Raw genomic sequence first — 25,434 nt, 5'->3', positions numbered from 1 at the left:
ATGGTAGTCAAGGGGTCTTCCACAAAGTCATGCATTTTTCACCCCCCTCCACCATGTGTCATGTGGTTGGCTTTGTTGAATTATTAACAATAACAAGGGTTATCTGGTCAACTGAGTATATGTAGTACCTGTGACTGGGTTATAATCTAACCCAGTGTTTTCCTCTCTAGAAAAATAGCACTAGAGAATTGTTTCAGTTTCCCTCTTCTTTTCAGATATCTGAAGACTTGACTATAAAATTGTTTGAGAAATGAGGGTTTGTCTTAAGTGTGTGATGTTCAAGCATAGCTTTGTAGAGAAATAGAATAGGCCCGAGAATAAGATGGTGCTATAAGGGGTGATGTTATGAGACTCAAGGAGGAAGGGCTTGTGCCATGTCATCTACAGGGAAAGTTCTCTTTTGAAACCCTAGAGGAGTGTTGTTTTTTCAAAGTTCTTAGACTTCAGGGTTATGGTGGTCACCTCTGTATGTTTTCCATACTATTTATACCTTGGACTATCTACAGTATAAAGTATCTAGTTAATATTTCTGGATATTAGTTCATATTAGTTAATCCAGTTAATATTTCTAATATTAGTTTTGCATTGTACTAATGTGATATGATCTGCTAGAAACTCTTATCAGAGTTGATGAGACCATAGAATGGCTGTTTGCTGTGGTAACTCTTCTGTAGGGGCTGTCAGAATGATGGTAAGGCTGGGAACCAGTTTGTCTGGTTGGGCCATGGAGATGTTAGAATGAGTGGAGGGATGTGAGGGTATGGTGAAGCCTGGGACAAGCTGGGGTTGGGGAGAAAGAAAGGGGGGAAGAATCCTGCCCTTAGTCACCTTTCTTGGCATTGTGTGAACTCATTGTAAGAGGATTTCCCTGCATGTAGAGTAAGTGTGGTTTGATTCCCTCTTAACAGTTTCTAAGGTTTTGATGAGATGTGAAGCAGCCTCTTCAAGGCCATCCTGTCTTTAACTTAAATGATAATACTTTAAATAATACTTCAGTATGTTCCAAAGCACACGTTCATTTTCTGAATCTAGCTACAAAAGCCTTGGAAAGTGGGACTTACTGTACACAAAGGACAGGTGTTAGTAGATACACTGGTTTTAAGTTTTAAGTAGGTGTCAGGCTAGTTTGCTCATTATGTGAAGGATGTCTATGTTGGATAGCACATGTGTTTTGTGTAGTGTTTTTGTCTCCACGTTCATTTTCTGTGACACTTTAAATAGGATTTCAAAAGTCAAAATTTTATCTCATAAATAGTGATAAATTGTTTCTTCCCAAACAACTACTTTGTGGCCAGGTGCTGTCTTTTTATTATCGTCCATAGTTTCACATTCTAAATTCATGCTCATCTTCAGGAAATGAATACATAAGCACAGAACAGAACAGAGATGGATTGAGAGAATTTCCATGTACATTGAAGGTAGATTTATCTGAAGAGCCTGGTGTTAGTCAATGCTGAGCAGTCACTGGAGGCAGATTGCAGATTAAGAACAGGGGGTGGGGAGTCAAGGAGTTTCTAGAATTCTTTAGATCATAGCTTTTGGCTGGTGGGCTGCTGTCTATGGGGTCGCACAGAGTCGGACATGACTGAAGCAACTTAGCAGCAGCAGAAGAAGGGCTTAATTTTAAATAAGGATGCTGTAGACATTTGCTGAACAAATTCCTGAGAAGTCCTCATGGGCCTCTCTACAGAGAGCAGGGCAGGAGAGCTGTACTACCAGCTGTGAGCCAGAAGTGAGGGGAGTGAACTGTTACCCTCCCTCTCCTGACTCAAAGCTTGGGACAATTTGATATGTGAACTATTTCTGTCTCACACTGACCTGTGTGTTAATATGTGCTTTGGTTCACAAACCTTTAATCTAGGGAGAAAATTATGTCAGAAAAGTGCTTACTCCTGTGGGATTTTGCCAGGAGAGTGCTTGATTTTAATAATGGCAAATTTTTGCCAGACATTTTTGGAAATTCAGTGCCTATCTGCAGCTCCTGGAATACTTGCAGTTACACAGAGAGAGTGAGTCATGTTGTCATAGCATGTCAATACTAGGTTTTCAGTGGTTTCTGTCATGGGGACAGAAACCACTCAACTCTGAAAGTCATCACCTCATCAACCTGTTAAATTCTTATGTTAGGCTTTCTGTCTTCTCTATCCAGTCCTTCAGATGGCAGGAGAGTCCTGGGGTGCAATTCATTCCATGTGCCTAAAATTAGTTGGGGACTGGAAAAGATGAGTAAGGAATTTGTGCTCACTGACCACCTCATTATATATAAAAATATTCTGCACTGCAATATATGTATGGTTTCATTACCTGTAAGTCATACATTAAACAAATACTTATCAACATGTAGCATATGAGGAAACAGAGGTTAAGTAACATACACAGTCACTCTACTAGTGGTATTTTAAGTCATATCTGTCTAACTCCAAAGACTGTGCTGTTTGAAATGTTATAGATAGAAGTCTCATTGTTTATATTCCTGTTGATATGGGATACTCAGGCATTTAGGCTACTGCTGATTCACCTAGTAGTGTCACTTAACTGCTCTGGAAAAAGAGGAATTCTTTGCATAAAAGTAGGTCACCAATGGGAGGATCAGTGAGTAAAAAATGTTACTACCAAACTAGCATTTTTTTATTTGTTTTCAGTTCAGTTCAGTTCAGTCGCTCAGTCGCGTCCGACTCTCCGCGACCCCATGAATCACAGCACGCCAGGCCTCCCTGTCCATCACCAACTCCCGGAGTACACTCAAACTCATGTCCACAGAGTCGGTGATGCCATCCAGCCATCTCATTCTCTGTCGTCCCCTTCTCCTCCCGCCCCCAACCTGTTCAACAGATCTTTTATCTTCATTCTTTCTCTAGTTTCTCTTGTTGCTTATTAAATATCAGGACTTAACATCAGACTAATCTTTTGGTAGATTTTATCCCCCAGTGAGTTTATTTCATGAGCCACTTGTGCAGTGAGGATTTTGGAGTAACTGTTTGACAATGGGGCAGAATTTTTCTTTGGAGAGATCTGAAAACCTAGTATTGAATGTAGTTGGCACCCTCTTCAGAATCATCAAGAAAAGAAACCAAAGCTTATGGTGGATTCTGTGCACTTGTGGTCCTTGCACTTGTGACTGCTGATGAGTCACTTTGAGTGCTCTGGTCAGAATTGTCCAGCTGGGCCTCACTGGGACTAGTTGGCCCAAGATGTAGAAATCACAAGATAGTAGCGGAAACAAGGTATGTTTACATTCACTTTCACTTATTTTAAAGCAATTTGGGGTAACCAAATCTTCAGTTATTTTTGCTGCTGTGTGTACATTCACTCTAATTCCAGATGTAGTAACCTGGAAAGTAATCCTCCTTTCAGTGGCACCTAATTTATTTCCCACAGGACTGACTCTTCTAGCTGGTGACTGACTCTGCCCTGGATCAGAATGTACACTTCATGTAAAGTGCCATTTTAGTGAATTCATTAAAAACTGCACAATGGTCAAAATAGGCAAAGAAATTGTATCTGAGCTTCATTTCAATGTCTCATCCTCATATGGTCACTTTTGAATGGGTGGGGCTGTTTTGTTTTGCTATTTCTGTTTTGCTTATAGGGCTGTTCTGAGAAAAGGTTTCTTTGGTCTAAGAAAACAATAATTTATTCACATTATGCCCTTCCTCCCCTTTTCTACAGATCAGCTGAGCCAGATGGAATTATGGCTGAGCTCCTCTCTGTCTTTTTATCTTGCACATATTCTGATTGTTGAAGATATCTGTTTACTGTAGCTTGAATGTCATTGGCCTACCCTTTGTACTGACCCAGGAGTGAGCCTGCACACGGGCATCTGGTCTAACTCAGAACACTCTGCAGGGACACAGCCTGGCATATTATAAATTGTCTATTGGCATGCTGTCTGTTTGACAGAATAGCAGAGTCGGTTCTGGATACTTGCCTTGGTTGGCCACCAAGTTTTACTCTCAGTGAGAGGTCAGGATGATGTCGGTTTGCAAATGTTTGAGGAAAAATTACCACCAGCAAGCCAGAGGTTTAGATGAACTGTGGGGATTTACAGATGTCTTCGAATGTGACTTTTGTAAATTTCACCTGGCTCCATGTTCCTGTGCATATTATAGTATGAATATAAATTCAGCTTATTCGTATGATAATATTTTGAGTATTTTAATCTGAAAGCATGATTTCAAAAATCAAAGGTCAAGAGAATTCCTCTGCAGTGTTTTAAATATGCTAGCCTAAAAATTATGCAGCTTTTTTTCTTTCGAGGATTTGAATTGACAAATGCGAAGAAATCTCCAAAATTGCAAAAATTGAAGAAGAATATTAGTTCCTTGGCTCATAAGCAACACTGGTTCCTTTCTGGCCTTGCAGGGTCAAAACTCTGGGCTCCAGTGAAGTGAAACTGTGAGTGAAAAAGTAACTGCTGTGCTCGCAGGCTGTGCATCCAGAGTTAAGCAGACCTAGCATTTTCTGTTGTACTGGAACCATTATGTATGTTTTAAAGTTAAGTGTACTTTATTTTCCTGCTCTGTGGATTAAGGTTATAAATGACTGTTTTTAGAAGTAACTATTCACCTAGAGGGGCTTCCCAGGAGGCACTAGTGGAGGGTTCAATCCCTGGATCAGGAAGATCCCCTGGAGGAGGGCATGGCAACCCACTCCAGTATCCTTGCCTGGAGAATCCCATGGTCAGAGAAGCCTGGCGGGCTATGGTCCATGGGGTTGCAGAATCAGACATGACTGAGCCACTGAGCATGATCACAATTCACCTAGAAATCTCATACTTATCATCTTTTAATTTTGATTTATGAGAAGACTAATATGCAACATAACAATGATTATTTTTAAATGTTAGATTTCTTTTTGCCTTGAATACCAACAGTTTTATGTATTCATTTCCTATTGCTCTGTAACAAGTCACCACAGATTAGTGGTTAAAACTAATACTCAATTATTACCTGCCCATTGTGGCTGGCTTCTCTGATCAGGTTTTCACAAGGCTGAAAGCAACATGTCTGCCAGGGTGAGTTCTCTCTTGGAGACTCCAAGGAAGAATCTGCTTCCAAGTTCATTCAGGTTGTTGGGCAGCATGCAGTTCCTTGAGGACTGAGCTCCCTGTTTTCTTAATTTCTGTTGGCTGGAGGTCACTCTCAGTTCCTACAGGTTTCTTTAGGTCCCTGCTCCACGGCCCCCTCCATCTTCAGAGCTGGAGAATATTTTGACAGTGGAAAATATTTTCTCTTGTGGACTCCCTCTCATGCTTCAGATGTCTTTGATTTCTGTCTCTGATCTCTACACCCAGATTTAAAAGACTGGAATGATTAGATCATCCCCACCTATATTATCTCCCTTTTTCAAAGCCAACTGTGCCATATAGTATGACTTAATCATGGAGTAAGGCCTGTCATATTCAGTCTTGGAGATTATACGGGGCATTCACACAGGGTGTAGGGGTCCTGGAGGCCATTTTTGGGTTTTGCCTATCATAATTTATGTTCAGTTCAGTTCAGTTCAGTTCAGTCGCTCAGTCGTGTCCGACTCTCCGCGACCCCATGAATCACAGCACGCCAGGCCTCCCTGTCCATCACCAACTCCCGGAGTTCACTCAAACTCATGTCCACAGAGTCAGTGATGCCATCCAGCCATCTCATTCTCCGTCGTCCCCTTCTCCTCCCACCCCCAACCTTCGTAAAATATCACTGAAAAATTTGCAGTGGATTCATCTTTAATAGATTCCTACTAGGAAGGAAAAGGAGATGCTACATGTAGACTTGTTTCTCAGACAACCATTTATTGATACCTTCATGGATTTCCATGATAAGAAGATAGCATTTACTTCACTGAGTAGTCCTGTGATTTTATGAATGGCATAGAGTATCTGTCCTGGAAGAGGTGATTCACCCTTTTGTAGCTCAAATATTCCATAGTATAAATAATAAATAATACCACTACAGGATAAATCAAATCTCAGCTAAAATTTTGATAGAAATTTAAATGGATTCTTGTTCTTCAATACTGCATCACCTGAATGAACTACTTAATTCAACTTTTCCACTTCTGGAATTTTGTGACTTATTCTACTGAAGGACTACTCTTTGAAACAACATACTGGGGCTTTTTACCTATAGAACTTAAGCGAAGTCCAGGGATGTGCCATCTGAGTATTAGAGAACTAAACAAATGTCTCATTGTATCAGGTGTATCAGTAGTCAGCCACTCAGCTTCAATTTTTCCAAGCTTAACCAAGTTCAGATGAAACCCATGTACATTTTTTAACTTTTAATTTCATATCATTTTAAAATTAATCAATATTGGGGGAAGTCAGTAGTAAAAAAGAGAAAAAAGTATATCTGTCATTCCATGCAAATTTATTTAAAACACAGACTTTCACATTCAGTTCAGTTCAGTTGCTCAGTCATGTCCAACTCTTTGTGACCACATGGACTGCAGCACGCCAGGCTTCCCTGTCCATCACCAACTCCCGGAGCTTGCTCAAACTCATGTCCATCAAGTCGGTGATACCATCCAACCATCTCATCCTCTGTTGTATCCTTTTTCTCCCGCCTTCAATCTTTCCCAGCATCAGGGTCTTTTCAAATGAGTTAGTTCTTGGCATCAGATGGCCAAAGTATTGGAGTTTCAGCTTCAACATCAGTCCTTCAAGTGAATATTCAGAACTGATTTCCTTTAGGATGGACTGGTTGGATCTCCTTGCAGTCCAAGAGACTCTCAAGAGTCTTCTCCAATACCACAGTTCAAAAGCATCAATTCTTCAGCTCTCAGCTTTCTTTATAGTCCAACTCTCACATCCATACATGACTACTGGAAAAACCATAGCTTAGACTAGATGGACCTTTGTTGGCAAAGTAATGTCTCTGTTTTTTAATATGCTGTCTAGGTTGGTCATAACTTTCCTTTCAAGGAGCAAGTGTCTTTTAATTTCATGGCTGAAATCACCATCTGCAGTGATTTTGGAGCCCCCAAAAAGAAAGTCTACCACTGTTTCCCCATCTATTTGCCATGAAGTAATGGGACCCGATGTCATGATCTTAGTTTCCTGAATGTTGAGTTTTAAGCCACCTTTTTCACTCTCCTCTTTCACCTTCATCAAGAGGCTCTTTATTTCTTCTTCATTTTCTGCCATAAGGTTGGTGCAATCTGCATATCTGAGGTTGTTGATATTTCTCCCAGCAATCTTGATTCCAGCTTGTGCTTCTTCCAGCCCAGCATTTGTCATGATGTACTCTGCATATAAGTTAAATAAGCAGGGTGACAATATACAGCCTTGATGTACTCCTTTCCCAATTTGAAACCAGTATGTTGCTCCATGCCCAGTTCTAACTGTTGGTTCTTGACCTGCATACAGATTTTTCAGGAGGCAGGTCAGGTGGTCTGGTATTCCCATCTCTTTCAGAATTTTCCACAGTTTATCGTGATACACACAGTCAAAGGTTTTGGCAAGTCAATAAAGCAGTAGTAGATGCTTTTCTGGAACTCTCTTGCTTTTTCGATGATCCAGCGGATGTTGGCAATTTGATCTCTGGTTCCTCTGCCTTTGCTAAATCCAGCTTGAACATCTGGAAGTTCACGGTTCACATAGTGTTGAAGCCTGGCCTGGAGAATTTTGAGCAATACTTTGCTAGTGTGTGAGATGAATGCAATTTTGCGGTAGTTTGAGCATTCTTTGGCATTGCCTTTCTTTGGGATTGGAATGAAAACTGACCTTTTCCAGTCCTGTGGCCACTGCTGAGTTTTCCAAATTTGCTGGCATATTGAGTGCATCACTTTCACAGTATCATCTTTTAGGATTTGAAATAGCTCAACTGGAATTCCATCACCTCCACTAGCTTTGTTCGTAATGATGCTTTCTAAGGCCCACTTGACTTCGCTTTCCCGGGTGTCTGGCTCTAGGTGAATGATCACACCATCATGATCATCTGGGTTGTGAGGATCTTTTTTGTGTAGTTTTTCTGTACATTCTTGTCACTTCTTGATGTCTTCTGCTTCTGTTAGGTGCATACCATTTCTGTCCTTTACTGTGCACATCTTTGCGTGAAGTGTTCCCTGGGTATCTCTAATTTTCTTGAAGAGATTTCTCGTCTTTCCCATTCTATTGTTTTCCTCTGTGTCTTTGCATTGATCACTGAGGAAGTCTTTCTTATTTCTCCATGCTATTCTTTGGAAGTCTGCATTCAAATGGGTATATCTTCTCTTTTCTCCTTTGCCTTTTGCTTCTCTTCTTTTCACAGCTACTTGTAAGGCCTCCTCAGACAACCATTTTGCCTTTTTGCATTTCTTTTTCTTGGGGATGATCTTGATCACTGCCTCCTGTACAAAGTCACAAACCTCCGTCTATGGTTCTTCAGGCACTCTATCAGATCTAAATCTTGAAATTTGTCACTTCCACTGTATAATATAATGTATAATGACTTTCACATTAGGGGTACCTAAACATGACTATCAGCCAGACCTACTTATGAGGCAGGCAATTTTATCTCTCTAAAATTACAGGTTTCTAATTTTTGTAATTTAAGCATGATAACGTTGCCATTGCTTGGTAGTTAATTTATTTGAAAGAATTTTAAAAGCCTATCCAATATCTGAACCTTGCTAGTTTTTGAGGATATAGCTATTATGAATATTTGAGACTATCTGTATGTTTTATAAACAAAGATATAATTCCTTTCATAGAGATTATGGTCTAACAAAGGTATTAGGATAAATGCAGTAATATGTATGAAGTGCTTATCCCATTGCCTAGTATTGTGTGGATACATAAAATATATTAAGCACTTTCTTCCTTACCCTTTCCCTGCCTGATCTCATTGCTGTAAGATGTGTCATAACTATGATTCTGGCAAATAAATCTCAGAAGCATCGTGTCACTGAAGAATTAGTATAGAAAATAGCAGCATGACAAATTACACGTTGCTGAGGAAGTGAGATTATATAATGGACTGAGTTTCCTGGTCAATCTTGCTAGAACTGTGCCTTTCAGCAAAATGAAGTTGGTGATTTTGTTTCCAAGATCAGCAATTTTCATCATGGATGTTACCGGTCATAGAAAAATTGGCAGCATTTACTCAACAGATGTCAAGTCTTTCTTCAAGGAAGGGTCTCATAGCTGACAAGCTGACACCTGTGCTACCGATTGTCAGACAAAAGCTGGTGATGACATGATTAATAAAAAGTATTTTGATCATTTTTCAGGTTTACCAAATGGTTGCAATTATTTTCTCTGTTGCTCCCTCTACTACCACTGATAGAAAATGTGAACCCTTCATTTCATCTGTAGATAGTTTTATGCTACTTTATGAGGAACATCAATAGCAGTTTGTGAACTCAAGTACCAAGGGTGAAGCTGCTTGTATGTTTGTATCTTGCCAACAGAATGGAAGGGACCAGAGAGGGCAGTTAGTGTTTGGGGACATTTGAGGAAAAAATATCCTAGAGTTGTAGCTTTTTCCCGGCCTTGACTTGGCTAAATCTCAGAATATCATCTGACCATCCCAAAGTCTGCCTGGAAGTTGAGATTCTGATCATTCTTTGCTGGATGTTGTGAAGAAATATGTTTATGAAAAATTGTGTATCCCTTGAATGAACTATAAGAATGACAGGATCAAGACTTACTGACATTTTGAAATAGTTCATTGGCATTACTGTGGCCTTGTGTCTACCAAATATGATAATTATAATCCAGAGGAAAATACAAAATACAACCTCTATCTCTTCATCTTTTCACTCAAATAAACTTCAGTATTCAGTGACAGGACCTCTTTATTATTTTTTTCCAAATATTTTTTAAAAAATTTACTTTTAATTGAAGGAGAATTGTTTTACAATGTTGTGTTGGTTTCTACTGTAAACCGTGAATTAGCCCTAATTATATGTATACATCTATGTATATCTCCTCCCTCTTTAGCCTCCCTCCCCTCTCACATCCCACCCCTCTAGGTCGTCACGGAGCACCAGGCTGGGCTCCCTGTGCTGTACAGCAGCCTCCCGCCAGCCTTCTGTTTTACACATGGTAGTGTATACATGTTGGTGCCACTCTCTCAATTTGTCCCACCTTCTTCTTCCCCTGCCATGTCCATAAGTCCTTTCTCTACATCTGCATCTCTATTCCTGCCCTGCAAACAGGTTCATCAGGAGTACTTTAATCTCTGTTTATAGATTGACAGGAGTACTTTAATCTCTGTTTATGAAAACACATCAAGAGGAACATCTGTCACAGGTTTTACTTAATACAAATTTTGCTAATTGTTACCAGAATAGTGGTGGTGATTGATTTTGTCCTGAGTGACTCCTGAGTAGCTCCAACTCAGCACATAACTCCCAGAACAGTCTTCTGATACCCACATTTTCCTCTGTGTCCCCTTTGCTCTGAATTGACAGTTTGTAGACACAGGGCAATACATCTTTCCAACACATAGGTGGTGCAGAGTGAGTCAGGTTCTTCTTAGGTCTCAGCTTCTCCCTGTTAAGCAGAGCTTAGCAAACAGTAATTGAATGAGAAGGCAAAGCACTCAGAGGAGCAGGAAACAAGTACAATTTTATGAAAAGGATTATGCAGCACAACAAGGTCAAACCCTGCCACGGTTTGTTTTCCTCTCCCTTGTATTCCTCTTCGATCAGCAGAAGAGGCTGTTATCAGTTGTTGGCATTATGACTAGGCACATCCGTCTAGGGTCAAACATGCTGCAGTCTGCAAAGCCAGCAGCAGATTGCAGTGCTCTGCAGTCCAGCCAGACCAGCAGAACTTGTGTAGTCGTGTGCCCTGTTATAAACTAGAATACCAAATTGGGGATGTTGCCTTAATGGGGCATTTGAGGGCAAAAGCAATGAAAGCTTTTCCTGTTTCAGAACAAACTGTCCCTCCATAAGTGCTGCCTTCGGAACATAGACCTGTGTTTTGTTTTTTAATGGAAGAATACTTTATTTACAATATTGTATTAGTTTCAAGTTACTGTGATTCAGTTATACATATGTATTCTCTTTCAGATTCTTTTTCGTTTTAGGTTATTACAAGATATTAAATAGAGTTCCCTGTAGTATATAGTAAGTCCTTGTTATTTATCTATTTTATATATACACAGTAGTCTGTATTTGTTAATACACAGACCTGTTTGGAGCAAGGCAAAGCCAAAGCTGATCCTCACAGCATCATTAAATTCAGTTTTCCATGATATTTAATCTGTGCATGGACCCTGATGAGCTAGTTCAATTTTCTTCTGAAGTGCTGTATGGATATTATCTTAGAGTTGCATATGAACTGGCAACTTCAATATTTTCAATAGATGCATGGAGATATTTAAGAACCAACTTACCGATGATCATCATCACTAGGAGATCATTGTTTTGCCATATTAACAGAAACTCCCTTTGTGATTTTGCAGCCACGACAGCCCAACCCTGACTGGCGTTACTCTGCCTCCCTGAGAGCAGGAATGCACAGGTATGTCTTTCCCTCCTCCTTTTGTCGGAAGTTACTGTAACTGTGTGACTCAGATAAACTCTTGTCTTCACAGACCGGAAGCAGCTGTCAAAACTTAGGTGCCTAAATACTTTGCCAGGGGAATGCACTTATTTTTGTCTCCGTATCTGGAAGTGGCCAGTGCCAAATGCTTATCAAGTGCTGCCAAATAAGAGTGCTCTGTAAAGTCACAGACAGGCGGCTGTGTACTTTCTCTCATGAAAATTTCTATAAGGAAGTAGTTTCAACTTCTTTTATCCTTTTTCCATCTATACCTTCTGAGCCACCCATAAAATGATAGCTAATACTGATGCTTTGGGACTTGAGTATATCGTACGATATATGCTCGTGTTGTCCACACATTGACTGCTGTATCCTATTAGCCACATAATTGTTATTCTTGTCCGTGTTCACCCCTATTATCATCTCCTTATCTTTTCCATCTTGTTGCTGTCTTACTGCCTGCCCTCAGTGGCATGGACTCCAGAGGATGAGCCATGTGAAGGGCCTTTATTGAATATCTGGAGACCAAATCAAGCTTACTTTTCAATTAACCTAGAGTAATAGCATTACTCTAAGACTCAGATTAAATATAATTTTGCCTTCTCTACTTTGTCTCTTTGACAGTAATTGATTAGCTACCATTATTCCCAGACCTGATCTAGTATTCATGCTACAGGGCCAAATAAAAGATTCATTATTTGTGAGTGTCTTTGGGAAACCAAATGGAGAGCACCAAGCAACTAATGTTCACTACCACCAGAATAATTTAGTTTTAAAGAGGAAATAAACTCCAGAGTTAAGCCCCTCAAAATATCTGGGCAACTTTTGAGTAGATCTTTAACCAAACCTTGATCAATTTCTAAAGAGAGAGTTTACAAAGTATGTGTTGAGTTAATGAAAAATTGGTTTTAACCCATTAAAAATGTATTAAATTCAAATAAGCCAGTATATTCCCAACCATTTTATTTCACATTGAGCAGAAATCAATTGAGCAGAAATCATTATATTAGGTGCTTTTTCTGAACAAGAAGTGATCAGTTGAAAACTGAAGATCAGTACTTGGCTTGGTGAGACATTGCACTAGAATCTGGTCATAATTTTAAGCCAGAAGCACTCAGGCAGATGCCAGCATACTAGGTTTCATAAATACTCTCTCTACTTTTTAGAAGCTATCTTATGCTTTTTCCTGCATCTGAGCTATTGTGGTAGACTATATGATAGGAAAAACTATGGCTTGTGTTACCAACTCTTTATCTCCCAGTTGAATTAGTACTTTATTTGAAAAGTACCAAAGCTATAAGATTCACCTTTAAAACTATATTAAAATAAAATGCTAAAACATATCACTTCCTTATTCCATTTTCAAATGAAAAAAGCCATATGTGCTTCTATTCAGGTTTCAACTAAGATGTCATAAGATTCAAGTAGGATAAGAAAGGAAATAAAAATTAAAACTAAAAGTTATTTATTCCTCACAGTGTAGTACATGGAACATATGTTAAGTTGTGAACTTAAGTAATACTCATCTTTTTCATGCATATGCTTAGCTTCCTGACCTTTCTAGCCTCAGATAATGTGTCCCTGTCCTTTGAAAATTCTGCTTGAGCTGAGCTGGTTCCAAGGGTAGTTATATCTTCAGAGAGAATCTAATTGAATCCGTATAATTTGTTGGTAGGCTCCAGCAACACCTTCAGCAGTACCTGAACGATATTAATATTTGGAAAAAAGAGAAGATTCTAGGATATAGATGAAGGGAAGAACAGCAATAGAGTAGAGCTTATCGAGTGAATTTCCACCAGATATGTTGTTTGAAGTCAAAGAGTGAGAGGATATTGGAATTCCCTGGTGGTCCTGTAGTTAGGACTCCAATCTTTCACTGCCAAGGGCGCATGAATCCCTGGTCAGGGAACTAAGATCCCACAGGCCACATGATGTGGGGAAAAAAAAAATGGAAAAAAATGTTGAATTTAGAGAACTTCCCCCATAATATTTCAAGTTTGCCTTCTCTGTTGAGTCACATGACCCCTTCAGGCAGTCGTCCTTTAAGTTTTACTTCAGTAACTTAATTTCCAAGGTGAATCAATGTCTAGTTTCAGAGAGTTCTCTTATTTTGCTGAGGGTTTTCTTGGGTGATCTTTATTCCTAGGGTCCCATTCATTCCTTTCTTCATCCAAAAAATATTTGGGAGTTTCATATGTGCTTACATTCAGTTCAGTTCAGTTCAGTTCAGTCGCTCAGTCGTGTCCGACTCTCCGCGACCCCATGAATCACAGCACGCCAGGCCTCCCTGTCCATCACCAACTCCCGGAGTACACTCAAACTCATGTCCACAGAGTCGGTGATGCCATCCAGCCATCTCATTCTCTGTCATCCCCTTCTCCTCCCGCCCCCAACCTTTCCCAGCATCAGAGTCTTTTTCAGTGAGTCAACTCGTCGCATGAGGTGGCCAAAGTATTGCAGTTTCAGCTTTAGCATCAGTCCTTCCAATGAACACCCAGGATTGATCTCCTTTAGAATGGACTGGTTGGATCTCCTTGCAGTATAAGGGACTCTCAAGAGTCTTCTCCAACACCACAGTTCAAAAGCATCAATTCTTCGGCGATCAGCTTTCTTCGCAGTCCAACTCTCACATCCACACATACATAAATGACTATGATGTTCTCTCTGCGCATGAGCCGTCTGCATTCTATCTCCGCTTGCCTCTAAGGGTCTCCCAGGGCACGTCTCACTCCTTTGCAGTATTTCATGTGGAGTTAATCTCTTCTGAATTGGGGTCCATGAATGGTGATGATAAACTTTCTCTAGTCCCAGGATATGTTGGGTGGGTTTTCTTTGAGGAAAAAATAAAGAGTGATGAAACAGAAAATAAAGTTAGGAAATAATTAGGCAAAACTGGAATGATACTATAGTTACCAGCAAATAATGTTTGTTCTTTCCTCTGTCCTACAGAAAACCCAGAAATCAGAGAACCAGCAAAAGAAACTTGGAGCTTTTGAAAATAAGCTCTCTTTATCTGCTTCAGCATTAAGATGATAAAATGGCATTTTTTAGCCCTCTGATGGGCTTCCTGTTAGATTTAATGAACACCACATGGCATTAATGAAAACCAAAATTGCTATAAAGATAAAACACGTTTATCTCCTGCATGGTGTAGCAGGCAGTAAGTCAGCCACGCTTTTGCATTTTATGCAAGGTGACTGCTCAATAGTAATTGCTTCAGTTTAGGCACGAGTAGAAATTGTTCGGAGAAGGCAATGGCAAGCCACTCCAGTACTCTTGCCTAGAAAATCGCATGGACAGAGGAGCCTGGTGGGCTGCAGTCCATGGGGTTGCTACTAGTCAGACACGACTGAGCAACTTCACTTTCACTTTTCACTTATCGGAGAAGGAAATGGCAACCCACTCCAGTGTTCTTGCCTGGAGAATCCCAGGGATGGTGGAGCCTAGTCGGCTGCCGTCTATGGGGTCGCACAGAGTCGGACACGACTGTAGCGACTTAGCAGCAGCAGCAGCAGAAATTGTTAGCTGCAATCCTGCCTCCAGAGATATAAGCACTTTCTGAGGGTGGAAGGAGAGCTGGAAAGACATTTATGGTCTAACTTTTATTTGGGTCTATGTGTTTACTCAGCTCTGTGCACCTGGAGGAGGCTGGCATTCTACGGGCTGGTCCAGGGGGACCTGATCAGCAGTGGCCAACAGTATCCAGTGCGACACCAGGTAAAGACCCAGGGTCTCTCCTTTCTTGTTTGAGTTCTGGAAAGTCATCAGATGACCTGTTTTGGTAAGACCAGGAATATCAGTGGCTCTCTTTTAATTCTTTCTTCTTTTCCTTACATGCGTGACTTCCTTATGTACATGATTATACACAAGTATTTTAATTTTCTTCTTAATGTACCTCAATGGTTGGAAACAGGTAACATAAGGGCGTGTGTGTGCATAAACTTCTTTTCTGTAATAACCAGGTACATGTCAAATACTTAGTCTATCTGAGCTACACAGACAAGATCTAGTGGCCTCATGTAAAAAGATGACACTGTTAGCAAAGATCTTTTGGTTAAAGATGTTGGAAATCCACTCCAAGTAGTAAACAAAAGGGAGACTGATAGATTGATTAATAGATAGACTGATGAAATGGAGTTTCTTGTGGAAGTGGAAAACTTGTCAGAACCAAGGCACCACTCTGTCTGACTTCAAGTCACAGTCAGGCCTCCTTTCCCGACATCTGCATCATTCAGTAGACTGACTTTTATTGCCTTGACATGCACGTTCCCAAATGTGACCAGTCTTGCAGTTTCTTAGTGCAGAGGACCAGTGGAAACTGATTCCTAATTCAAACTTTCAGGAAAGAGAAACTGCCAGATGACATCAAGAACCCAGTGGCTGGGTGAGCATTAAAAAATTTCCGAAATTCACATTTCCTTATTTTCCTTATCTTGCCCAGTCACTAAATCACTGTCATATAATGTAAATATGGCTTTGGAGACCCATTCTGGTGGCAATTTCCAGAAAGGAACAAGTATAGAGTTTATAAATGTTGTCTAGCATAATCCTCTATAAATAGAACATCATTGTGGTGATAATAGTTACTAATTTTTGAGACACACTGTATCCAGACACTGTGCTGTGCATGATCTCATTTACTCCCTGAGGCAGTCTTGCGTGGGATTTATTATCTCTGTCATACATAAGGGGAACTAGAGACACAGAGAGGTTAAGAAACATACCCAAGTTCACGTAGTTTGTTGCAGAGGTAGGTTTCAAACCTAAGTGTGTCTAACTTCAAATCCAAGTGTATCTAGTTCTTCTCTTCATAGCATGGCTGGTTTGCAAGAATCCACCCAAATTCGAACATATATATAAATAAATATATATATATATATATTCACATACATAACAGATTATATAAGTGTATGTGTAAAAAATTCTTTCCAAAAATAATCTGGTGCCTTTCAAATGATTTGGCTGTGCAAGTAACATGTGCAGCTAAGGGCCCATTTTTGCTGGCAGTTTTTAAGAGTTTTCTTTGATTCTAATCAGCCAGCATTTGCTATTTATAAATGTTGTATAATTCAACTAAAAGTCACATTTGTCAAAAAAAACAAATGCCTAAGTTAAAGCAATTCATTAGAGAGCTAATATTCCAGATGGCAAGGGGGAGAACATAAAATAGTTCATTGACAAATTTGCAACCCCAGTGCCAGTGATGGCATAACATGGTGGAGGAGGAAGTGGTTTTAGACTGCCAAGCATTGCAGGATGGGAGGCATCTGAGAGGTGAGAACTGTTCAATCAAAGCAGTGCCATGAAATCACGCCCTAGCATCCTGCCTCCATTTCAGGGTTTTTCTTGTTCTCATAGAGACTTTGCAGATCAGGCTGGTGAGTCCAGAACTAACTTTGAATACATTCTCCCTTTCATTGATGATGCTAGTTGGTATATATTCCTAGGCAAGTGGGAAATAGGAACTGTTTATAGATTATTTTATCTGCATCTGGCCCAGGACTCTCCTTCAAATTCAAAACAATCTTAATAACCCATCTTTTAAAAAAAATTATTGAAGTATTGTTGATTTACAATGTTGTTTCTGCTGTATAGCAAAGTGATTCAGTTATACACATACATACGTTCTATTTTATTTTCTTTTCCATTATGGTTTATCACAGGATATTGAATATAGTTCCCTGTGCTGTACAGTAGGACCTTGTTGTTTATCCATTCTCTATATAATAGTATGCATCTGCTAACCCCACACTCCCAATCCATTCCTCCCCTAGCCCTGTTCCCCCTTGCAACCACAGGTCTGTTCTTTTTGTGTGTGAATCTGTTTCTGTTTTATAGGTAAGTTCATTTGTGTCATATTTTAGATTTCACATATAAGTGAGATCATATGGTATTTGTCTTTCTCTTTCTGACTTCCTTCTCCTAGTATGATAATCTCTAGGTCCAACCATGCTGCTGCAAATGGCATTATTTCATTTGTTTTTATGGCTGAGTAGTACTCTATTGTATATATATACCACATCTTGATCCATTCATCTGTTGATGGACATTTAGGTTGCTTCCATGTCTTGACTATTGTAAACCATGCTGCTGTGAACACAAGGGTGCATGTATATTTTCAAATTATAGTTTTATCTGGGTGTATGCCGAGGAGTGGGATTGCTGGATCACATGGTAACTCTATTTTAAGTTTTTTGAAGAACTGCCTTACTGCACCAATTTATATTCCCACCAGCAGTGTAGGAGGAAGGAACCCATCTTCTTCACAGAAGATAGAGAAGGAGTCACCATGGCTCCCCTTCCCTGCTGTCCTGACTCCTCTTGTATAATCCCTTCTCTTCAGGGCTATCCCTGGCTGTTGACTCATGAGTCACAGTTTTCATGGACTGAGCTGGAGAGAGCTTCCATCTTCCATGGGTGACCTCCCCATACTTTTCAGCATACCTCTACACCAGTGATGGGACATTAGAGAGATGCTCCTCTGTGTTCTGCTCTGTTCTTTTGGTATTTTAGAGTTTTAGGACACAAAATATGTTCTGCACTGTTTGGAGGGAATACGGGATAAAGATTTAAGATTATGGTTTAAAGTCAGATCTGAATTGAATTCCAATTCCAGACTTACTTGCTGGGTGAGCGTAAACAAATCGGTTAAATTAATGTTTTCTTTGTTACCCTATCTGTAAATTGGGTATAATAATAACACTAATTTTATCCAGTTGCCGTGATAACTGAAGAAGAAAGAGCTGAATATAGCGCTTGACATGTGGTATTAATAAATGTCTAATCTTTTCACTCTTTTTTTTTTTTCTGGCATACTTTTGTTTCCTGCAGTCTTTGTTGTGGCCTTAGATGGTAGGTAGCATGGTGGTCAGCATTCAGTAGTTCTCACTTCTGAGCCCAGATACAGACCCTCTAAGGTAGTCTGGATCATCCTGATATCTGTACAGTCCCGTTACACCTCGCCCCCCAACCCCAGCCACCCTCCTGGAGAATTCATCAACATGCTCCAAAACACTTGGTTGTTTTCACTCCTAAGTAGAGCTTGCCTTTCACGGATTCTGCTGCCCTTAGTGCTTCATGATGATGGTGTAGTTGCTTCTGAAAGGCTTCCTCCTGGTGCCCGAGTCCCCTCACACTTGCGTCTGAGAACTTCTCTGGAAATAGCACCCTCTCACACCAATCCCGGCAACAGCCATGGGAATAGAGAGAGGCCTGCTGTGACCCAGTCCTCCTTTGCCTATGTTCTTTGTAGTTGTTTTTCCTCCACTGATGAATTCTTTGGCCTTGTCATCAAGCTGTTCATTTATTGTCACAGTCCCCAGAAGCTGAGGCTAAAATGCCACACTCTAAAAGGGTCAGTGGGGACATCACCAGGTGATGTTTCCCACAGGATAAACAAGCCAGGCATTAAATCTGCTAATCCCAATTCCTGGCCGCCTTCTCCAGCCTCACCTCTGTGTGGGCAGACCTGGACCATAGGCTTCTTATTTCCTTAGCGGCTCAGTGAGACTGATGAGGGAAAGAAAAGGAGCTGAGGTGGGGAGCGCACAGCTCTCAATTCCTCTTCAGATGGAGTGTGTTGCGGGAGGGGCATTGAAGGGCCAGCCACTCACACTTTCCACTCTTTTAAGGTTCTTAGTGTGCAGTCTCTGAAGAGGTTTTAATGAGTGCCCTCTTGTGACAGGTCCTAGAGGGAATCCCAAGAGATTATGAAAAGACTGTCTGTACCTTCCAGAGAGCCAGTCTGCCTTCAGGGTCCCTGGCTGCTTTGCTCTCACACTGGTGCTTCCAGGCTCCTCTTTCCACATTTCATGGGATCTCAGGACTTACTCAAGGCAACAACAGTACATTGGTTTTGGAGTGGGAGATGTTCACTGTTTTCCAAAAGAGCTCAGGGAATTCCAAAAGGCACAGCACTGCCAAAGATAGCAGTATAGCTTTTCAAACAACATCCCCCCGGGGACCTGGGGCTGAACAGTGAAAGGTTAATTAGGTAGGTGAGGCAGCTCAGGCCCTGAGGCTTCTTTAGACAAGCTTAGTTTAGAGTGACTGCACAGGGCTTTTCCAAGGATGGTTCCCAGAGCCACACTGACAACACCCATCAAATCCGAAAATCTTGGGTGGAGGCCCAGCCATCTGTGTTTTAAGGGGCCCTCTAAGTGACCCTCAGAGAAGGCAATGACAAGCCACTCCAGTACTCTTGCCTAGAAAATCCCATGGATGGAGGAGCCTGGTGGGCTGCAGTCCGTGAGGTCACTAAGGGTTGGACACGACTGAGCGACTTCACTTTCACTTTTCACTTTCACACATTGGAGAAGGAAGTGGCAACCCACTCCAGTGTTCTTGCCTGGAGAATCCCAGGGAAGGGGGAGCCTGGTGGGCTTCCGTCTGTGGGGTCACACAGAGTCGGACACGACTGAAGTGACTTAGCAGCAGTAGCAGCTAAGTGACCCTGATGAACCCTCCAAGGTTGAGGACTGGTCGAGAGTTGAGGGTAAATATTCCTGAGGTTGTCTCATACCTTTGGAGGCTCAGAAACCATGCACTGAAGGCCTCTGTTTATGCGTCTGTTTATGATTCTTACTAGAAACAGGAAGCCTTCCGCATATCAAAGAGACAATAACTAAGAGCTCAGGCTCTGGGTCAGAGTAACCCTATTTGAAATCTCAGTCTTCCACTCAGAGGTTGTATGTTCCTAGGACCATTATTTTTCTGAGTCACAGTTTCTTTCTTTTTGAAATGGAGATAATAGTGTCTACCTTATAGGGTTGATGCATGAATTAAATGAGACAGTACACACATTTGCAGAGCCTGGAGAGCAATGTTTAGTAAACAATGGTTATTTTTAGGATTTTTCAAGGTATGAATCTACCTTTCAACATCTGAATTTAGGTCTGAGTTGTTCTGAGTAGTCTCTGTGGGAAGGCTTTATTATAGAGCAGACTTTTTAAAAAGCACCATTTTGTGCCCTTGGGGGATTGTTTTTGCCCTGGTTTGCTGCATCTCTTTACTCTGTGGAAAATGGACAGTTAACGTGCCCTAGTTTCATAGGGAGATTCATGCTCTTATTTATCTTAGGGATTCCCACCTCCCTGACAAAATCAACTCCCCACGGAGGGTCTCTACAGAGACTTCATCTTTGATTCTTCCCCAGAAAGAAGTCATGATCCTTAAATTTGGGGGAATCCATTTAGGAGCACAGCCAGCATGAATTTTTCCACTTCATAAGTGACTGCAGCCTCAGGCCTTGTCCGAGAATTTAAAAAGCATGCTGTTCCACTAACCTGCTCACCCTCAACCTCTGCTGTTGTCATGGCAACGATAGTCCTGGGAGATGTGTGCATATCTTTATCAGGGAGGGAAAAAAAATGAGATCTATGTGGGTGGGGCAGCTCCCTCCCATCAGTATCCTCCACCCTCACCTTGCATCTCACAGCCCAGGAGTGCCAGATTGCCTTAGGGTGTCTAGTAGAGAAATAAGTCCTTGTATAAGATACACTTTTACTCTCTTGGTGGTATGGCGCTCATCAGGTCTGTTGGAGTTCTCTGTGTAGCTTATCTTGTGTGTTCTGACCTGGCCTGGAGGGCCAGAGCAAAGTGTTGTGAGAAGGGGAATTAGAATCCTCTACCCAGGAGAAGCCAGGAAGTTTGTCTTTGCTAGCTCCATCTGTCTGGGACTTTCTTCAACTCTTTCTTAAAGAGCACTTGGCACCGTACTTGGCACCTTCTATTTTTAATGGTCATGTAAAAAAAAAACTAGAAGGAGGACTTCCTGCTTTTTCTGAAAAGTTTCTGTTGAATAAATAGATTCTGAGATAGTTCTTTCTCTCCACTCTGTATTCCCCACACCTCTCTCATTTTTCCTACATCCATTCTTCCAGGCTCAGTAGGCAGTATACAGTTAGGGTTGGGGCCGTGATACATAGTAAAAGAATTTCTTCCATGTCAGAGGCCCACAACAGATCCTGTGCCTCCTGAAAATGGAATCCCTTGTGCACTGAGATGTGTGCTCCTGAGCATGTATTTTGGAGAGGGAGAGAGTGGTGAGGAGGGAGGAGCAGCAGGAACTGTTGCCTTAGGCCACAGTTTCCTTCAGCCCCACAGATGTGGAGAAGCAGCTAATGCAGGGCCAGGAAATGGAGACTCATGACAGCTCCCTTGGTTATCATCGATCCATCTAACGAGCCTCAGGAGGAGTCCCTGCAAACTTCATCATGAGAAACAATTTTTGCATATGTCTTTAGAAAATAATACACTTCATTCTTCTTTTATTTGAGTGTTGCATGGAACGGGAGAGTTTCTGAGTAACCTTCCCTTCTAGCTTTTCCTACACACTGTCCTTGGTGGCTGAACTTTTAAGTCCCTTTTCAAAAGGGAAATTCAAGTTTCTACTGGGGAGATATCAGAAGACCACAAGGAAGGGGGATGTCACCAACTCCGCTGCCTGACTTGGCTCAAAGATGACAGGCCACCTGTGTGTTTGAGAGCTTTGTGGGGAAGCAGAAGTGTTGCGTAAGAGTCCACACTTCATTCTGTGGGACAGATTTCTTGGATTATATGTAACTGGTGGGCTTGGAGCTTCTCCCTGGGAGGTGCTTGGACAAGAAAGACCTATTTACGGCCAGGGTTGAGAGCAGATGGGTAGCAATAACTTGTAATGCCTTTCAGCTTTGCAGTTCTAGCAGGCATTGCCCTCAGCCTCACTGATTCTAGTGAACTAGAAATGAAAGCCAGTCCCCAGCACAGCATGGATCTTTAATGACAAATATTTTCAGAGCAACTCAGCCCAGATTCCAAAAGAACTTGAAAAGTTCATTTTCTCAGAGGCAGTCAACTTTGCAGTTGAGAAGGTCACTGCCTAATCTGGAGAAACACATTCAGGTCAAGCACTGGCTGGAGACCAGGGGCCTCTAGCGGAAGGTCATAATAGAGTTCAGTGCCAGGAGACCTGGAAGTAAGCCTGTGGGTTGGAGAGGAGCCCCTCTCTGCCTCAGCCCTCAGAGCTTGTTACCCACAGTCAGAGAAAGGACAAGGAGCAGAGATGGATGCCGTGTCACTCCCAGCTCAGTGAGACCAGGAGCTTCCTCGGCAGCTCCCTGCTAGAAGGGTCTGACTCCAAGGCAGTGGGCTAGGTGAAGGATGGGAGAAGGCAGTCGTGATAGCAATACTAAAGGAGATAAAGGGGGAAAAGGTGCTTGTGCTTAGTATTAAAAAAGGAAATAGAGAGCTTTGTAGAAGTCAGATTCAAGAGGTTCACTATAGAAGGTTAGGGTAGGAAAAGGTAACTTTCATGAAACCAAATTCGAATCCATAACATGACAGGAATAATGAGAAGTCTGTTGTTACTAGAGTTGTGTCCTTTAAGTACTGAATACCAAACAGAGTACCCTAAGCCTCCAGATTATAGCTGCAATTGCATGTGAAAAACAACCAAACAAACTTCAAAAGTAAGTACAGCCTGTCCTGTACGGAAGATCTGAACAAACAAGTTTGTTGTTGATGGTCCAAGAAAGCCCGCCAGCTTGGGTCTACTTCCAACATCGGACCAGCCCCGTGTCCAGAGCTGTTGCTCTAGGGCGACATCATGGGCCACACTGAGCAGTCCAGTGACATTCCCGCTCTTATTTTCTTTGACTCTTCATCATAGATCCTGTCTTACCCAAGCACACATATGGTATATATGTTCCCTTGATCACCTGCTGTTACCCAAAGGTCTGTGACAAGGCTAGAAGCTTCAGTGTAATTGACTTATGTTAGATGCACACCAAGCTCCACATCAGAGTTTTGTGGGGAGAAGGGCATCACTGGGTGTGTAAACAGACTGAGGTGATGCCCTTGAGCCTGGGAGCTTGGCTCCATGTTTGATAAGCCAAGGAGAAGTCCCCTTCCCTCAACTAATGCCTATTTGTAAGGAGATGTGGAGGGTCATTTGGAGGGTCTTTGTCGTTGAAGTTTCAAAGTCTTTAAATCCCATCCTGTTGCCCCCTTGTGTTGTGGAAATAGTATTTTAGAACAAGAGAAAGGAAGATTTGATATGATAGCTGTTATTTATTGAGAACTGTGATAAGCACTTTATATGCCTTGCCTACTTAAACAAGACAGAAATTATTATTCCCTTGTTCTAGATTAGGAAAATTGAGGCTCGTAGGAATTAAATGACTTCCTTATATTCATCCTTTCTTACATCTAATGTTTTTTGCTCACTATTATATTCCCAGTGTTGAGCTAGCTGTCTAGTACATGATGCTGCTTACTAAATGTTTGTTGAACTCATCAGTGAATAACAATGGCTAAGGCAGTATTTGAACCCATGTCTGCCTGCTGCTGAACTCTATGCATTTAAATGACACACTACAGTTACTTTGTCCCACATGCCAGATAAAGGAAATAGTTTGGTAATTTGGAGAAAACTGTTCACTGTCTGAGCTCCAGGCAAACTGTAGGAGTCTGAATTACTTTCCCATTTCTGCTGTAATAAGTTCCCAAAAACTTTGTGACTTAAAACAATACAAATTTATTATGTTACAGTTCCAGAGGTCAGACATACAAAATGGGTTTTACCATGCCACAATGTAGGTGGGTTCCTGCACTATGCAACAAGGATCTACTTTCTTTAGTTTCCAATAACATGTTCCTCATTTCCACCTGAGCCCTCACTGGCAGCATCTTTCAAGACCATATTTCCACAGCAGTCTGTTAGTGACACTTAGGCATTCCCCAAGACAATGTATGTTTTCCCTACCATCGTCCTCACTTCTGAGTCCTCTCTAGCAGAGTCATTAATGTCCATATTTCTACTAATAGCCTTTTCAAGGTAATCAAGACAGTTTCTCCATGCTCCTCAAAATCCTCAAATCTCTGTTTCCCAGTTCCAAAGCCACTTTTACATTGTTAGTAATTTTCACAGCAACACCCCACTTCCAGATCCCAAAATCTGTATTAGTTTCTATGGCTGTCATAGCGAATGACCACAAACTAGGTCACTTAAAACAGTACAAATTTATTACCTTATAGTTCTGGAAACCAGAAGTCCACAATGGGTTTCCTTGGGTTAAAACCAATGGATTTGTAAGGCTGCATTCCTTCCAGAGGCACTAAAGGAGGATATGTTTCCTTGTCTTTTCCAGCTCTCAGAGGCTGCCTGCATTTCCAGGCTAAGTGGCTCCTTCTGCCATATTCATGACCACTGCAGAGCATCTGCAAACCTCACTCTCTGACTCTCCTACCTTGCTCTTTCCCTCGTGAGGACCCTTGTGACTACACTGGACTCACCTAGATAATCCAGGATAACCACTCTTGCTCAAGATCCTTAATTTAATCACATCTGCAAAGTGCTTTTCTTTCTTTTTTTTTTAACCATGTAACATAACACAGTCATAGGTTCCAGGAATTAGGATGAGGGCATCTTTGTTGTTGTTTAGTTGCCCAGTCATGTCCAATTCATTTTTGACCCCATGGATTGGGATTTCCTAGGCAAGAATACTGGAGTGTGTTGCCATTTCCTCCTCCAGGGAACTCTTCCTGACTCAGAGATCGAACCCTCATCTCCTACCCATGTCTCCTGCATTGCAGGCAGGTTCTTTACTGCTGAGCCACTGAGGAAGCCTGTGAACATCTTTGGGGAAACATTATCCTGCCTATCTCAGGATCTTCCATGTGCAGGCAGAGGTGGCTCTGTGTGTCTGTGTGTGTGTAAATTTCAGTGTAGGTGAAGGTAGAGTTAGGTGCAAATTAGGACCCTGAAGAGGGTGTAGTCAGTGTGAACTAGACTTTAAAGGCCTTTTGAAAGATGTCAGTTGTCAACAGTGTGCTGGAGATGAATTTATCACCCCCTCCCTCTCCAAATCTTAGCTAATTAGGAATAGATGCATGGGACCAACCGAGAGAATCAAAGTTCAGAATCAGGTATATTATTGGTAAAGAAGTTCTGGAGACTGTGACAGGGCTTCCAAGCTCCTGAGTGCAAG

At 41.4% G+C, this 25,434-nt stretch overlaps 1 protein-coding gene across 1 annotated transcript in view; it reads left to right on the top strand.

The window, feature by feature from the left end:
* PCDHAC2 (protocadherin alpha subfamily C, 2) overlaps positions 1–25,434 on the top strand; it is a 49,704-nt gene that overhangs the window by 2,826 nt on the left and 21,444 nt on the right. Inside the window, exons 2-3 of the mRNA XM_088838612.1 lie at positions 11,388–11,446; positions 15,096–15,184. Coding sequence (XP_088694738.1) covers positions 11,388–11,446; positions 15,096–15,184 — 148 coding nt within the window. The remainder of the gene's footprint in view (positions 1–11,387; positions 11,447–15,095; positions 15,185–25,434) is intronic.

The sequence above is a fragment of the Moschus berezovskii genome, chromosome 8 (genome assembly GCF_049115385.1).
Source record: "Moschus berezovskii isolate FMDL1 chromosome 8, NW_MosBer_1.0, whole genome shotgun sequence".
NCBI classification, from domain to species: Eukaryota; Metazoa; Chordata; class Mammalia; order Artiodactyla; family Moschidae; genus Moschus; species Moschus berezovskii.
Note: the sequence above shows the minus strand (reverse complement) of the source record. Positions and strands in the feature narration are given on the sequence as shown.